This window comes from Balearica regulorum, chromosome 15 (assembly GCF_011004875.1).
Source record: "Balearica regulorum gibbericeps isolate bBalReg1 chromosome 15, bBalReg1.pri, whole genome shotgun sequence".
Taxonomy (NCBI): Eukaryota; Metazoa; Chordata; class Aves; order Gruiformes; family Gruidae; genus Balearica; species Balearica regulorum.
In genome coordinates, this window is record NC_046198.1 from 18,488,241 (window position 1) to 18,506,358 (window position 18,118).

The 18,118-nt window shown below is 39.0% G+C and overlaps 1 protein-coding gene across 2 annotated transcripts in view; it reads left to right on the forward strand.

The window, feature by feature from the left end:
• The window catches only part of SHISA9 (shisa family member 9), a 182,778-nt gene that overhangs the window by 148,425 nt on the left and 16,235 nt on the right, over positions 1-18,118 (forward strand). For both annotated transcript variants that reach the window (XM_075767805.1, XM_075767804.1), the window contains one exon: positions 13,957-14,112. In XM_075767805.1, coding sequence (XP_075623920.1) covers positions 13,957-14,112 — 156 coding nt within the window. The remainder of the gene's footprint in view (positions 1-13,956; positions 14,113-18,118) is intronic.

Consider the following 18,118-nt stretch of genomic DNA (forward strand, 5'->3'; position numbering starts at 1 on the left):
TTTTCCACCACTGGACAGGTAGAGCCTTTTTCCAGCTTTCTCTTCATGTCAGCTGCATACCTTGAAGAGTATTCTTGACTGAGCCTATGATAATGTAGCCCATTATGCCTTATTCTCAGAAGAACAGGGTGACCTGTGCCTAGCCTACTGCAGTTATTCTGATAACTGCTTTCAGTAGAGACTATTTAGAAGAAAATATTTGCATTTTGGCAAAAAGGTTGTAATAGGACTGATAATCTCAACCTCTGTTCAGGTGGCTGAAGTCTTTTTAAAGCCATTGAAATGCGCTTCTTCAAAGCAATAGAACTTTCTCATTTATTGAAATGTATGTTCATCATTGTCCCTTTAACAGTAGAGTTCCCACTCTACAAAAGGCTGTTAAAACGCAAAAATAGAACTAGGTCATCTTTATGCTGCACGTCAGTGTATGTGCATGGACGTTATTGATCACAGAAATTACACATAAGAGGTTCTTAAAATAACATGGGGGTTGAGACAGCAGCTATCACAGTTGCCTTTTAAGTCCAAAGGTTCAAAATAAAATAGGAACATTAATGAAATGTTAAAAAGGAAAATAATGTTCCTGTTGATACAGGATTGCCTGTGTCCTAATTATGGAAAGATTTTCTCTGTCCTCCTTTTCCTCCACTCTCACATCTACCTGGCATTTGCTTCAATACGTCGGTATGTACATCGTCAGTAGACAGGATCAAATAATGCGAGGCTGAAGTCACTTAGCATACTTGTAAATTATCTTTAAGATTAGTTAGAATACTAAAATTTAATGGCATCTGGTAATAGGATATTCATTTCCTTATGAAATTGCAATTGAAAATCAAATAAAAAAAGTAGGAATAAGTCCCCTCCCCTAGTAAATACCTGGGTGATTATTCTAGGGAAAAAATGGACATTCTTCCCCTGTTTCTCAGGGTAGGTTCTGAAATGCACAATTCTAAGTGAAAAAGGAAAGTGTTTTTTTAAAATCATTTTTTCCATTTTCTCTTTCTTCTTGTCTCCAGTGCCTAAGCATGAAACAAACAGTTATTTCACCTCTTGCTGAAATGTCATCGGTAGCTACACTAGGAAACATTTGTGAGTAATGAGAAAGCTACAAAGAAGTACCTGGTTTGTGGCCAGTGTCAAGTATGTAGCAAGAGTTAAACCCAAGCATCTGCCACACACAGTTAACAATGCCCTGACTAAAAAGACCAGTGAACCTTGTAAGCTAACAATGCATGCCTCTTCTCAAAGCGTACGGGTTTTTAAGTATGTTTTCTTTCTGGTAAGAATGGCAAGCTCTGTAAAGGGTAGATGTAACTTTTAGTCAGACCACCTATCTGCAAGGCACCATGATAACGTCTTTCCTAGGCTGCATGGTTAGAAGTGATTTACTTTAAAGAAAGTGAGTTGGACACTTATCAGCTTTATATTTACTCTTATAAGGTATACTTAGTCTACTTTTCTTGCATTATTGTATTTCAAGTTTCACTTCAGAGACCTAAAGCAAATGAGATGGGCTAAAAATAGGAGAGAAGTTAAGAATATACCATTTTTCCCCCCAAAGACAGCATTTTCTTTCTCAAAAGAAGTTATTTGTCTGATCTTCTGTCTCACCTGATTTTTCCCCTTGAAACTCTTGTGCATATATTTGGATAAAACAACATTATCTAAACTGAAAATAAATCTAGCAATTACTGAAATAAGAATGTGGAACACATCATAACTAAGCAGCTAAATGTTGAGCTATTATTCTACATAAAGGGCCAATCCAAATTACTGTGGCTCATATAAATGCTCACTTATACAAGGCATGGTGTTGATTAAAAGAGAATCATATACAGGACTCCAGAATACTTCATTTTTGTTTAATTTTTAGTAATTAAAAGCTTCAAAGAATCAAACTGTCCCTTTTAGAAGACAGTGGCTCAGTATTCACTAAAAAAGGCAGTTGTTTCAAGAAACTAAGCACAATCAGCATCAGAAAAGGGAGGGGTTACACCTGAGGACAGGAAGGGCAGGTTTCAAAAGCACTTGGAAAAATTATAACATGTTTCTACGTGATGGCCCAGAAGGATTCTCTCTGCACACCTAGAGAAAGGACTCGAGTCCCCTAAGTGCCGTTACCTTTAAGAACTCACCCAACGGATGAAGTTCTGTAAAACTGTCAAAAAGCTGTGCTCTCGAGCCTTAACAGAGGAGAAAGAACACAATTAAAATCATTTAGTACTCATTTAAGTCATGAATTAAAGGACAAGGAAAGGAAGGGAGGAAGGAATAGAAATCAACAGTTAATTCACCAAACTTCTAGCATCTAGTCAAAACATGGTCATGAATAACAACTAATAAAGATTTGTCAAGAACAAATGGAGCTAAACCTAAGCAATTTCCTTCCATGACAATGTTACAGGCCCTTTGCATGGGGGAAAGCTGTAGATGCAATAAATCTTGATTTTTAATAAGATTTCAGAAGCTGTTTCTAGAAAGGTCTAAAAACTGCATTCAGAGAATAGTCCCCAACGACTCATATTTTTTGAAATGGAAGGATATACTGAACAGAGTTCTGCAGGGATTTATTCTGTCTCCAATATTGTGCAATATTTTCATTAATGAGGAGGACAATGGGACAGAGCGTACATGCACTTATTAAATTTGTGGACAACACAAAGCTGGAAGGGGTTTCAAAGGCCTTGAAGGACAGAATTAGAATTCAAAAGATACTAAAAAGCTGGAAAAATGGTGTGGAAAAGCAAGGTGCATCCCTATTAAATGAGACACGAGGTTCTATGTACAAGAATAATCATCTAAATGGACACAGGATAGGAATGAGACACTAAAGAGCAGTCTGACATAAAAGGATTTCTGGGCTTTAGGGGATCGAAGGCAGAATTGGATCAACAACACCATGCTGATACCAGAGAAAAAATGGTATGCTAGAGTGCATAAATAAGTAGAGATCCTGCAAGATATGAGAAATATGAGAAGATAGGAGATGCCAAACCTCAAGAAAGCTGTATTCAGAAAGGTTGGATTTCTGAGACTTCTAAGCATTCTATATGAGAAGAATGAAAGCATTTCTATTCTGCAGTGCAGAGACTTCAAAAACATAAAATGCTGCAGCACAAGGGGTAGTAATCATCTGCTCTCCATATTCTTGGAGGATACGAGAACTAAGGGACTCAAACTGCCTTAAAGGAAATGTAAAACAGATAATAGGACAAGTTCTCTAATGGTGAGGATACCACTAGAATCGTGTTAGAACTGGACCAGATTGTGCAGGTAGGCTGTGGAGCCTCTCACTGCAGGCTTTTTAAAAACATGACTAACATCTATCAAGGTAATTCTTCCTGAGAGGCCTATGGGATAAATGAGGTAATCTTTTGAAATGCCAGTCATTTATATTTTCTGTGATTCTATGTAACAAGATTACATGCATCCTACTCTGTAATCAGTAAATTTTGTTCTCCGCTATTCTAAAAGATAACAAATTATGGCTATTTCTCTGAAAACAGAACTAAAATTCTTCACTGACCTTCTGAGTTCTTTCTCTTGAGATTTTGTTTGCTTAACACAGACTAACAAAACAAAAATGGCACAGACGTTAATAAGACTTGCACATGCGGATCGGGAAAGAAGAGATCCATAACTGGATATTATAACTTCACTGTAGCACACTGATACATTTTCATCTCTAGAGAGACTCTAAAAGAATAAACTAAATTATGCCAGAAACTAAAAAGCACACCCTTCTCCATTGCTGGGTCAGGTATATCAGGACAGAATATGCCACTGGGATGTGCTCAGGTGAGATACATATTTAAGTAAAATATTTCTCAAACCCCACATTAGCTGCATGATTAGCTATTGAAATTGTCCCCAACTTTTGCTAACTGAAGGGCAACAATGCTGAGCAACTTCCTTCCAGTTTTAACTCTATCTCTGCCTTAACTCTTAACTCTTCAATTGCCTTTGCCCACGAACAATGTGAGAATCCCGCAGGCAATTTGTTACCCACAAGCTATAGGCAACAGATGACTAAGTTACTGCTTAGACATAACAGTAAATTACAAAGACATTAAGTTGGTAACATGTTTGCTTTTATAATTTTTATACTGTCTAGTCTTTTCCTTCTAAACAGTTGGTGTATTGGGACAGCTAATAGACAAACTACTGGAATGCCTAAAGTAAGGGAATTTTTAATATATTCAAGCTGCATAAAAATTTACACTTATTGGTCATCAATAACCATTATGGCAAGAGAAAACAATAAACAAGGCATATAAACATTTAGAATAAATATTATAATGACAGGCACATTCCCATTAAGTAAAAGTATATTCATTGTTGGAAGAAAAGTAATTTCATTGAAAGACAAAACAGGCAAAACAAAGAATCTGAGCTGGCTGGTACATCTTAGCAGACTCTACTTCTGTGAAAAGGTACAGAACTGTTTGATTTGTAAAACAACTGATACCTTATGGGAAAGTGTAAAGAACATTCTCCTGGGAAAACAAAATTCTGTTGTGTAAGTCAAATTTCTTAATTTGCATAGCTGAGCATATTTGCAGACTCAAAGTGTGTATCACTGGTGGGTTTAATTAATTTCTCAACTCTGCTACTTGAGGCAAAAGAAGATGAAGAAAACCAGAAATGTGGGTGGGAGTGAGAACACAGTACCGCTCCCTGCCCTCCTGCAACTCATGCACTGGGAATTGATACGAAAGCAGGGTCTTGATATCTCAGGAGTTCATCTGCTTATTGCCTTCTTAAAGGTTATAATCCTCTGTTTGTGAAGCCACAATGGGTTGCTCTAGAGACGATTACAATGTCACAAATCCTATCAGAGGATTATAAGTCTGCCAGGTTGTGAGTAATTATGAAGGAAAAGCAAACCTTCAGAGGACACAAAAATAACCTTCATAAATGGGGATATGGTGTCACATAATAAAAGTCTACATGGAAAACCAACCTCAGACTGTAGTGCATTTGCAAAGCAAGAGCCCAGAAAATATTACAAGAATGTGAGTGTGATGGTACAGCATGGAGCCCAAGGGAAAGAAAAAGCAGAAGAGAGGCTTCCAGCCAGTTTAGTCACAAGGCCAGTGATATCCCACTCCCACCATCCTCGGATGGCAGTAAAACAGGCAACCAATTGCACAGAACTCTGCTCCTACACACTTGGAGTCTAACCAGAAACAAGAAGCCCAAACCTGAAAGATGACGAAGGCCCCATCTCCTAAATCACTGCGACCACACAGAATTCAGCACCTCACAGCATCAGAGACTTCATCTAGAAGACAGTGGGAAGCTTCAGTCACCAGCTCTTGAATTTAACTGATAGGCTAAGACGCAGTTATCTCTTTCCCCATTTGTAATCTGTCACAAAGAGTTCAGAAGAGCTCACAGGCCTAAGATTCTTTATATATATATATATATATATATAAAAAAAAAAAATATTAAATAATTCCATAGATTTAAACATAAAGTGGCAGCAGCACATTCAGGGAAAAAAAAAGGCCCTTTTACAGGAACATTGTGTACACTACCCTGGCTGGACTCAGAGGGTAGTGGAACCCCACACCTCTTTGGACACATTATTACTAATTTTCCTTCTTTTATGTTTCAACCCCCCCTAAAATGATTATTCAAAAAAAAAATAATCTCTGACTTTCACATAGGTAAGTGTCTGAAGGACGTAGATAGAAAATTAAAGGGGTAGAGAGGAGAGGATTTGTATTGTAAAATTAGTGCTGTCCTCATCTGCACTTCAGATAAAAGTATTGAGAATGAAGAGTCCATCTGTTTTTGAGTGTGTGTAGATTGTATTGCCTTCATCTGACAGCAGCACAGAATTCCACTGCACTGGAAGGAAACTTGGGAATTTTGCCATTTAAAAACAGGCACGGGGCATTGTTCGAGCAACAACAGCACTCTGACTACACAGCTTACCGATATGTCTCTGCAGCTTACCTCTCCTGCCAGAGGAAAGTCAGCTCCTCCTAAGATATGCACCAAGGGCAGAGCACCATGGATTTTGTGACCTGGCTCCTTGACCTTCTTTTCATGTCCAGATGAGTGACATTGTCTCTGAACATCATGAATCTCATTAATCTCCCTACCGTAATGCTTTGTCATAAAGACTGCATCCACAATAACCTTGTTCATCAGTGTCTCAAATTAGATCAACAAGGCACTAAGAGTTACTATGCCATCCTATGTATTGTCAATTTTCAGCTTGAACCAACAGGAATTTTGGTGTCAGTCAGCACTACAAACCCTGCTGATTCATAAATGCTTGCAGCAGGGGATATGCTTCACTTGCCTATGCTCCATGCTGTCAGCACAGCCCACACCACCATTGTGTCATAAGGAGTTTAATACCTTTTTGAATCTGACAGTGTAACTGAAGATGTTCCTGTGTCCAGCATTTTTCCGTTTCGGGGAAAAAAGCTTCTTTCCGGAAATCCACTGAGGATATCCATATGTGAAAGACCATGCAACCTCTACCATGGAAGACAGCAACAGACCAAGAGGTTAATCATGTAGGAAGTGAATAGAAAACATACAGCGCTAGACGTCAGTATGCCGAGAGACACTCGCATTCAGAGGCACCATGGAGAAACAAGAGTAGAGCATGTAGCATGGGACTCACTCCTACAATTGCTTGATAGGACAGGGTAAGGCACAAGACAGTATGTTTGATGACAGGCATTTACACTGTAGACTGTCACTTCCATTAAACAGAAACATTTTTTTTGCTGGATGAAATGCCATCCCACTCATCTCAGATCCTTTTTGTGATGGTGATTAGATGGGTAGGTTGTCTGTGTTACAAGAATGTTTTTGTGATACAGCGCAGAGACAGAACAGATAACTGGCTAGCATAAATTGCCATGAAAAATATGTATTGTCTCAGAGCTATCACATTTAGGGAAAATACGATTACTCACATGACTTGTGCATCACTGACGAGAAAACAAAAAAGTCTGCATATCATAAGGGACAGAGACTTATAGGGATGACTTACGATACCATTACATACACACAACTCCATGCATTACTGAGGGGAGACCCCCATCTCAGAAGCTGCATTGCAAGGCTACAAGTGTTGAGAAATGGCATCAGTAATGACCAAAGCTTGGAAAGACTGTCAGATGAAGAAAGATTGAAAGAAGTGAAATTATTTACTTCAAAAAAGAGACAAATATCTGAAAAGTGGGGGGGAAAGTATATAAAATAATGAATGGTACAGAAGCTGGATTGCAGGCATCTGTCCTTGTTAAAATACAAAATCAGTGAAATTGCAAGGCAGAGAAATTAAGATTAGATAATAAGAATACTTTTCAGTTTAGGACTTGAACTAGAGTGTGGAAAATGTTGCTGCAGAGTGCCATTAATTTAACAAGAGCTGAAATACCCTTTTATGACTATGTGGAGACCAAGACCATGCAGATTTATAACAGTTAATGAAACCAAAGGTTTTAAGAAGATTGCTGTTTTGCGGCATAACCTGCATTGCTGTTTCTGGGCATAACCCCGAGTGTCAGTGATAAGCACACAGCTATCAGAGACAATTTTGCATATAAATACCATTGGGGCTCTTGCACCCTCCTGTCACACATCTACTGTCCAGTAACAGAGAGTGGCTACTGAACTGTACAGACCACACATATTACGTATATGTCTACATGTGCACCTACAGTGCATTATCTGATGGGTGTGCAGCCTGATTTTGATGTACCAGCTGTTGCAGAACATACCCTTGCATGCTCCTGCATGATATGATGCATGTGAATAAGAATATCTTTTAAAACCACAACATGTAATGCAAATCTGAAGGAAGGAGCAATAATCTAAACAAAAACACAATGACAATGGTGATACAATATCTACAAAGAGAGAAAAAACTCAAGTTATATAGGTGTAGGAAAATACACACACACAAAACCTCAGGGAGGGTCAGTTCAACTGCATTGGGACAACCTACAGAGAGGTAAGAGCAAGTATATAGGCCAAGGATTTGAGTTTCACCCCAACAGGAGGCTCAAGCCCATGAATGGAGAACAGTCTTATTATCCAGGAAGGAGCCGGTCTGAAAAGAATTAGTTTACAGACATATTCAAGGTGTTAAAATCCCACAGTTTTCATCATATGTGGGATTTTTCAGAAATAGCACCTGCAGTTTCTGTGGTGAGCCTTGTAGGAATGTGAGTATGGATTTGCAATGCTGGATGAGCTAGTCTTATAATTAAGTATAATACACTCAAGAACAAAGAGGCAAATATGCATGTTGGTGGCAGTGCAGTTATGGGTGGGAGGGGAGCAATTTTATACTGATATTCTCTAATCACTCAGATCTATCCTGTTTTCCTAGCTGTTATTTTCAATTTTAGTTAGTTCAGGGCATATCTTTTTCTCTTGAGTATCTGAAAATGCTCAGCTATTATTATATTTTGCTCTGAATTTTCCCCTTTCCCCCCCTTGACTTCCCAGTCTTCTTTTGTCTGTCTTGTTCTCATTTCTTTTGTATGTGTGTCTGCAGGTGGCTTTTATAGCAAAATCTCATTCTGCTTTCCTGCCCTTCCCCCATCCTCTCCTGTTTTGTTACTGCATCATCTGTCTCATTTGTTCTGTTCCTTATGCCTGTAACTGCTCATTTACTAATAGATTCCATTCCGTGCCTATGGAGTTTTTTCATTTTCCCTGTCTTCAAGCACCGAATCATTGACTTCGTTGCTACAGAGAGGCATGAATTCCCAAGCAACTCTATGGAACAGGTTTCACTCTCCCACAGCTGAAGAGAAAGATAGTGGCTGATCTCAAAGGACATTATGGCAGGTTGTTGGCTCTCAAACAGTTATCAAGCTTATTATTGCTAGCAACCTACTAGCATCCCTTCCCATAACCCTGGCAGCATCTTTACAAGAATAATCAAACTAGGTGAACAGCACAATATATTCTATAAACAATGCAGAAAGCAAACCAACCAACCAACCAACAAGTTTTGGGGCTTTTGCCTTGTCTTACTGCATTCATACATGTGACCATGCTGTGCCAGGTGTTTCCACATTGGGTTCTTACTTGTATTTAATAATTGCTGAGATGTCCATTCCTTGATTTCTGAAGTGCATAAATTAGATATGACACCATCCTAATTGGATAGACTGCAGCATAACTACAGCAACCGATGCATTATTGTTGTCGCCACGATGCACACTAAAGCAACTCCAAAATTCACAATCAGGGAGGGGCAGAAACACTCCAAAAAAAAAGCATTTTCACTTGAAAAAAATACAGTAAGCTGTTAGCTGTGACACCTGGATACAAGTTTCAATTGTAAAAGGCTGAGAGATAGGTCAAGATAACAGATAATGTTATGATCAGTCTTCATCAGCTACTGGGACTGTGACCAGAAGCTGATGCTGTAGCCACTTGCAAAGGCTCATGTTGGTGGCCCGGATGTAAACCCCACTTCCTCTAGTTATAAACTGGTTTTGGTGCAGCTTCCTTCCAGTTCTTACTTTCTGCTCCATTTGCCTCCCACAAGCTTTTCTATACCTAGACCTTTCAAGGGGACAACAGTCAAAAGCACTCTTCAGCATCTGAAGACCTTTTTTGTTTTTCTTTTTTCCTGTATGTCTCATTTTCTGCCCAGCAGACATCTAGCTTTTGTGTGGTAAGCTCCAGCATGCCTTTTCAAACTCTTCCTTTTGGGCTGGTAGTAGGAAGACAGAGAGCAAACCACTAACGCTACGTCCAGAAAGAGTTCTCAAAATCTTGGGAGGCTAGGAAGCAGCCTGGCATCGTATTTCCTTGCTTCAGCAGAAAATAAGATTTTGAATATTGCAGGTTTTTCACAATAACACCATTGCTAATCAGGTCTGACTATTCATCCTAGAAGCTGCGGCACAAACAGGTTTTTGACTCTTTGTGATGTTCATATTCTGTCTTTTAAAAATAAATACATAAATTGGCAGTGGCACAGTGCAGCTGGTTATATGGCACACGGTGCTGAACGATGTACCAGTGTCAGATTGCCAAAAGTAACATATCAGCACAGCCACAGCTTTCAGGTTAAAGTTGTCCCCATTCGGTGAAGCCAACTATTGGCAAATACCAATCACAGAATATCTGGTTTATAGGTATAAAGGATTTAACTTGGGACTAGAGGTCAGTGATAAAACTGGTAGGGATTTTTCCAGTTAAACTTTCTTCCAATTGAAACCAATCCCTTGTATCCCAAAGTACTTTGAATAATCCAATAGATTATTGTTTGCTCCCCAAAATTTAACACTTACTATTTTCTCCAGTTTCAGGAAAAAAAAGTCAAAATCTCAAATTGAACAACCTCAAATTTCACAAGATTTGAGATCTTGTGAAGTAGTTGTAGACAAATTTCTTTATTCCCTGAGAGAATCCCTATTCAGTATTGCTGAGACTGAAGCAGTATTTACAAGTATGAGACAAGACTGCCGAGGCCAATACCTTTTTTCGTGATAACTGTGGATTGCCCTGGGGCGAGCAAGGCGAGTTCTGTTTAAAACCTCCTAGTTGTTCATGGCTAATCCTGGGCTCGTCCCGGTGGTTAGACTCACCCTCCCCATCACCGCTGCTGCAGAATTTGCATTACACCATCGTTACTTGAATTACCAACATTTCCTAAATAGCATCCAAATATAGGTGAATTTACCCATCATAATTACATTGACTATGTGTGGAGAAAACAACGTAAGCGTCCCATTTGCTTACTTATTTCTAGAAACCCAAAGATGAGGAATTGGATCACACACAGTTTAGCAAGCTTGCAAACAAATGCAACATTTGCCAGTTATGGCCGGTTAGACTAAAATGTAGTATGATTCAGATTTAGACAGATGTATATATCAAGCAGAGATTTTCCTTTTAGGCACTAGGAGTCCATTCCAATGGGACTCTCTTTATAAGTCGGAATCTTTCTTCAATATAGTTCAATGCACTTTGCCAGCGTCTGGCCTTTTGCTTAATTTACTTTGTGCAAATGGCCAATTGAATGAGTAATTCGAACTGTGTCTTCCATGTGATGACTTAGTCTTGTGTAAGCATCTGGGTATGAGTGCGGGGCACTGTGCAGTCAGTGTAGCAGTGAAAGAATGACTGTTATTATTCTGCTTGAAATTCTTAATTCAAGAGAGTTCTGGGCTTTTAACAAGGCAAAAGAGAAGTCAAAGATGATATAGAAATGGAAAACATATTTCTTTACATCTTCATAAACACTCAAAGAACCAAACCCCAGCAACATTAGTAATCCAGCAACCTAATAACAACACGGCCTGCCACTGGACACCTGGACGAAAAACAAGTACTCCTAATTAATTTTCCGCAGTACATTTCTGGGGTAACTTTCTTCACTACGTTTAAAGAGATGACTGAGTAAAAATGATAGGTGTAAGTAAGAGACAGAGGTAGAAAACCAGTCCTGGTTAACTACACCTTACTTACATTGTTTTTGCAAGTCTCCACAGCTGCAAGTCACTTTGGCAGCGAGTGCAGAAATACTGGTGCTCACAATACTTTCATCACCGTGAAATCATGATGTTTTGACAGACTGAATCATAAGAATTGCCACAAGGCAACTTCATGGTAGTAGCATCTATGAAGTGCTGATATACATCTACTCAGAAAAAAATTGGTGAATGTAGTGGTGAAAGGTTGATAGTGGTAAAAGGTTGACACCTTGTTTACATTAAAGGTCCCACCCATGCTGGTATCTTCAGAGCTGCTCTGTACCGAAATATGGCTGTGCTAGCATTTCACCTCAAAAGTGTCTGTGTAGATGCAACCATAAAAGAGAGACATTGGGAAGATATGGGTGGTTTGGAAAGAGTGGTCAGCTATTTTATGGTTCAAGCCATTAGAGTAAAAGGCTTTACTCAGCTGTACTCTAGAGATAGAATGGGAACAGCACAGGATTTTGTGAATTCTTGCTCTACGATAAGAGTCACTCCACTTAGTTACATCAGACATGCCAGTACTACAGCTGAACAGAAACTTACTGAGACCTTTCCTTTATTAGAAAATAGCAATTAATTAAAATAGCAACTGCTTCTGTGAAGGGGCTGACTTAAGAAACCTACCCTTTCAAGGTAAACCTATCAAAAAAGACTCAAAAAGTGTTCCAATACTTTTCTGGGGAATTCTGGAACAGAAATGTTTCTAGTTTTCAATCCAAAATAACATTTCTCTTTTAAAAGGTGAGGAAACTTATTTTATATATACATATATAAACACTTTTGAAATCATAACAAAATGTTTATCCTGATCTGATACAAGATTTGAAAAAAACCCCAATCAACCCAACTTTGGATTTCATTTGTTTGGTAAAAGAAAAAAACCACTTACTGAAAAGCTGTCTCATTATGGGAAAATCATTTCTGATTCAGCTCTACCTACTATCCACAACCAGTTTGTTCCTTGTTAATAACCAGTAACAGCAAGAACCACCACACTGTTATTAGATGGCAGCACTTCACCATTTTTCTTGTGTTGCCTGGAGGTGCTCTCACAACTCGTGTGTATGTGCATGTGGTAGGAGGATGTGATTACACGGCTCTGCAGAGGCAGGGGCGGCCTCGGTCTGAACAGCAGAGACTGCACCGGGCAGCAGCAATGGCAAAGAAGAAAGTTAAAAAATGCCTTAGCTTTCCCTTTCTCTCCCAGCAGTAACTCTGTTAACGGGCTTCAGAGCTCCTGCTCGTGCACTCAGCTTCATTAACGAGCTGTGGAAAGCCAAGTGGCTCAATTCCCTTAAAATCCTGGCAAACTGCAGGGATATTTGGCTCCTGCCAGATCCTGTGGGCAGTTGGGGGTGGTCCACTCACTCCATCATAATCAGCCTTCTTTCCCCTAACTGCCCAGCTTTCTTTCTACATAATCATAAGTCTGTGCTTGATGCTGTGGGGGTTGCTGTATTGTCACCAATTCAGCACCATGGTTTCATTGCAGGAGACAAATGCACTTATCTCTGATTTCAGAAGCCATGATAAGGTTCTAGGATTGACAATCAGCCCCAAATATCTCAAAATACACATCCTGGAGAAAGACTCAGCAAAAAAGATATGTTGACCATGTTGAAATCTGTTGAAATTTAGGTTTGCAAATTGAGCGCAGCATACGTTTTAGTGGCTGGAATCAAACATGAAAAACTACTAATAAACTATGGTATATATTAGAAAGAAAAGTATCCAGGCTGTATTCTCTACTATAAAGGAACAAATAAACTACAGAATGAATATGGGGTGAGTGCTGGTATAAAACTGTACATAAGCAGAAATGAGCTCCTGCTTTTAGGTATGTCTGCTACAGAAAATGTTATCTTGCTATGATCTCATGATACCTACTGTCAGGGAAAAGGAGAAAACATAAGGACAAAGTGTGAGCTTTGAAGAAATTACCTAATGAGAGTCATGAGCCAAAATTGCACATTCTGCACTGTGGGGCACGTCCACAGAACACAACATAATGCTGTGCAAATAACTGAGCTGGTTCTGGTATTAAAAGCAGTGCAACTGCATATATGCAGCAGCCTGCCTGAGCCAATGTAAATTAGCCTGGCTATTTAACTCCACAGAGTGATTCTACTTCCTTGTGTTCAAGCTACCTTGGAATAAACTTCAAGTTTTGGGTTGTATCCTAATGCTGCAGCAAATTCAGTGTTCAATTGTTTTGAAAACCTATTTTTTAGCTCAAAGATCTTGTTTATACAAAAGTTAGCATGCATTGCTACAATCATTCATCAGCCTTTAATCATGCCATTAACTGTTTGAAGTACAGGTTTGCTGTACTCAAACTCCCACTTTGTAGTAGTGTTTTGCTGCATTAAATCTCATGACATATCCTGTCTAATCTGTACTGGGTAATGATGTTAAAACCTTAAGACTGATTTACTTTTTTCTTAATGCTTGTCAATTTTCTTTAATATAGATCCACCACAGATGAATAATGTCATGCCAACATCTCCCCTCCTTCCTCAGATGGCACATCAACATTCATATCCCAGCCTGGGACAGATCACAAACCCATATGAGCAACAGCCCCCAGGCAAAGAGCTTAACAAGTACGCCTCTCTAAAGGCAGTCGGTAAGTAAGCAACACGATGCACGACTTTAGATCGGTATGTTGCATTTGCTGTTGTCAGCTGCCATTCTGCTTCAAAGTTAAACACAAAGTCTTGCTCATCTGGACTGCTTGATTACAGAATTTCATGTGGAGTAACATGTTAGTTGGAAATGTATTAAAAATTAACAGGGGGACTACAAATAGTGATAAATAGTGCTAAGCAAGTTTCATCAATGTTGTATGCATCGTGTTCAGCCCTACTTCTTTATGCCCTGAATATGCCTACCTATGCATTTTGGTAAGTATTTTCCATACCTATCTGCACAAATGAGAGAGAAAAACATGAGAGATATATTGCAAATTTAAAGTATGTAATTTAGACACCTGTTAAATACTTCTGAAAAGAGAAGATTCTTGTATGCTTCTGAAGTAAGAGCTTTCACATGTTCTGCAGGATGTGCATTAGTAGATCACTGGAGGAATATTCTGAAGCCTTATGATTTCAAACAATTAATGCATCAAAAAGCTCTTAATAAAGATCCATGTGGTGGCTATTTTCTGTGACTGATTAATGTCATACACTATTATTTTAAGCAAATGGGGGAACATCTTCAAAGAAACAGTTGGGGGAGGGAAAAGGACAATAGTGGGTAAAGATTTCAACATAATTTTCATATTGGAAGCATAAGTTGATAACACTTTTCAGGGGCTATAAATACCCACTGCACACCATGTGAAGGCAGAAAGCCTTTCTCACCTTGCATCTCAGGCCCCTTCAAGACAACAATAAATTAAGAAGGGGGGGGGTATATTCATAAACAGCTTGTTGCTAACCCTTGCTCAGTTTACACGTATGGATGTTAACATCATTTGCCCATGAATTTAGAGCAGTATCAAACTGCCTATTTCCAGATAGAGCTATTTAGCTCTGAGAAACAGCAGAACAGCTGAGAACATTCTGATTTAAGCATCTAGTATTCATCACACCAGAAAAATATTTCATCATAAACTGACCTTCCTTTATCCGAACTTCAGGATAGCAGACCTCTAACAAAATGTACACCAAAGTCCCATCTCAAATAGTTTCACTTTGCTTTAGCCTGCTAGTTTTTGGTTCTTACAAGTGGCATTTAAAAATCTGTTTATAAAAGACAAGGGTTAACAGCTTTCTGCTGAATTTTGTATACAGATGGAGTAGCTTTACAATTCCTTCTGCAAAAGGTCATACTGTGTAATGGCATGGTGATTATCACCGATTTATGCACTGATATCAGGCTTCTTTTTCAGATGCCAATTTAGGTCAAGCCAATCATCAAAGCTAAAAGGTACTTAAGCATAATAAAATGAAAGATGAAACACTCAAAAGAAACTTCTCTCATCTGCCCAAGAGCCACTGAATGTACTTGTTTTTTAAAATTGTTAAATTAGAACTTAGATAGTTCTTGGGTATCTGAGTATAAGCTTTTAAAGCAGCTAGATTATAACCATACAGTTATATCAACCTTGAAAGATTGTGCACTTCAGCTCCAAAAGTTGTATAATGCCTCTCAGAATCTTAAACTAAATTCAACATAACTTTCAGGGACATTTTTTTCCAGGAGCATTGCACTATCTTCCCGTGCTTTCCCCCCTATCCTTCCTATCCCCTCTTTCTTTTTTCATTTTAGATCTACTGGTCTCAAACCACATTAGCCAAGTATTAGATTCAGGTGAATTTTCACATGAAAAGTACAAAAGTGCTGCATTGTTATCCAAACTTTTCAGCAGAAAACATCAGAGATTTTGAAACTGTTATATATTCACACCTGTCTGGATGTATGGAGCAAGAGTTAAATAAATATGCTCAGTTTTTAACCACTTTCAGACTCTCAAGGCCATGATTCCTCCCAAGAGGTACCTCTTGAGTACATCCCAAGATCACAAAGAGGTTTTTCCATTATGTCAGCCAGGCCTGGGTTTGTGACCACACTGACATCAAGCTAGGCAGACCGCACATTGCAGAGTTCATACTGGCTTTATGAGAGCTCCGACAGGAAATAGCAACTGGCCTACATCAGGCCGACCAATGTAAATTCAACCTGACAGCATCTTTTGAACAAATAGACATAGCCAAGTTCACCCTGACCTGGTATTCATGTCACAGGGCAATGGCATTTTTCATATGCTAACAGTCAGAGTTGCATTACTGATCCCCATAGCAGGTTAATGAATGTGTGTAGTCCACTTCCCTTTGCATTCATTGATAGTGGCTTGAGGGTGGATTCATTTGCCACAACAGAAATTTAATAAGGGATGTGTTCTGTATTTCTCCATGTGTTTGAGGCAGACCATATTCATTTAAGTGCCTCCTACGCTGCATGATCCCATTGTTCAGTTGTAGTCCACTGTGCTTAATTCTTCTCTTTAATGGGGGGTGGGGGTGGAGGAAGAAGCATTCCTATTGCTTTGTAGTAACTGTAGCTATGGCACATTAATATCACTCATCATAATGTGGCCATAAGTGGTAAGAAGTTTAGATAACTGAAAAAGTGATGCTTTACCAGAGGCAGTATTAAATTAATTTCCACACAGCTGCTTTATTCTGAACTACAGATGTCCTGAAGATTTGGCTGTCTAATTTTAGATGTGAGCAACTCATCCCTCAGTGACTGGCTGCTGTGAAAATTCAGTTCATGGAAAAGTAGCGAGTCACAGTAATCCTTGTTCTGGAGCATGCTTGGGACCTGCATTAAATTCAGTACCTATGACTCAAGCGCTTGTGAAAACAAGAAACAGCAGTGCCATTGCTATTACTTTGCATTGTGTTACTGAATGAGAATGACCAATACCTTGGTAGTGAGGCCAAGCTGATCCCTAGGAAGCTATTTTATAGCTACAATCTGGACTCCAAATCATATAGCTTAGCAGAGTGCAATTTGAAGTTGGACTGTTTATGCATGTATGCAATGGAACATGTTCATTGCAGAGTGTCTGATTCAGCACAACAGGGGAGAAGCGAGCTGAAAAGGCCAATGTGGATGTATTTTATTTAAAAAGTAAAATATTTTCATGTGAACCAGTTCAAACTGCACAGCCAAACCCTTACACACTCAATGGAAGAGGATATTTTCCTCATTTCTTGCTAGGAATGTCTTCATTCATTGCAGCCTCCATAATTCCTTAAGCGCTGACCAGTGGCTACTAACCAAATTCACCCTTCCTCTTACTGTCTGCTGGTGTTAGATCTCTGAATAATGTGAGGACATTCTGTGCCTGTTTTATATTCTCAGATGAGTGCTTGGAGTACAACAAGGTAACAGTAAGTTGAGACTTACTGTTTACCTCACTGCACCAGAATTCTACTCTCCTTCTACCTTAACACATAGACCTCCAGGGAATAATCAGCAGAAGGTAGAGGACTCTGGAAATGAGACGGAGCAACACACGCTCCTGAAAGAATAGACAAGCAATCTATCTCCTTGCTTCTCTAGCCTATCTGACTTACTGATAGGTGCACACTGTTCATCCATTACTTGTCCATTTTTGAGCCAGAGAGACTTTTTCAACAGTGTCAAATTTGTTCCACTAAAGAATGTCAGAGACTGTATCTGAGGGAAAAGGGTTAAGAAGCGCTGAGACCTGTCCCACCAAACGTGGTCACTGAATGTTGTATGGCAGTAAAACACCCAGTGTTTAGATTTTCAATTTTTTGGTCACCCAAGATGACATGATCCAGGTTTCCTTCAGTGCTTTTGCAGTATTTGATTATTTATGTAACAAGTGCAGAAAGAGGTTTTTCTGCATAAATTATTCTTATTTCCAGTTCATCAACCATGTTTTTACTCCATGCTTAAATGGTTATTGCTCACTTAAGCAATCCTGACACGCCTACAGCTACAAGTGGATGGAGGTCTTGTATCTGAACACCTTTATGAAATTCAAGTCCCAGGACATAAAAGGTAGCTCATCACAATTTTTATACACATCATTTAGACACTCATTCAGAAAGCATGAACACTACTTTAAATTCCACTCTGCTAAGCTGTAA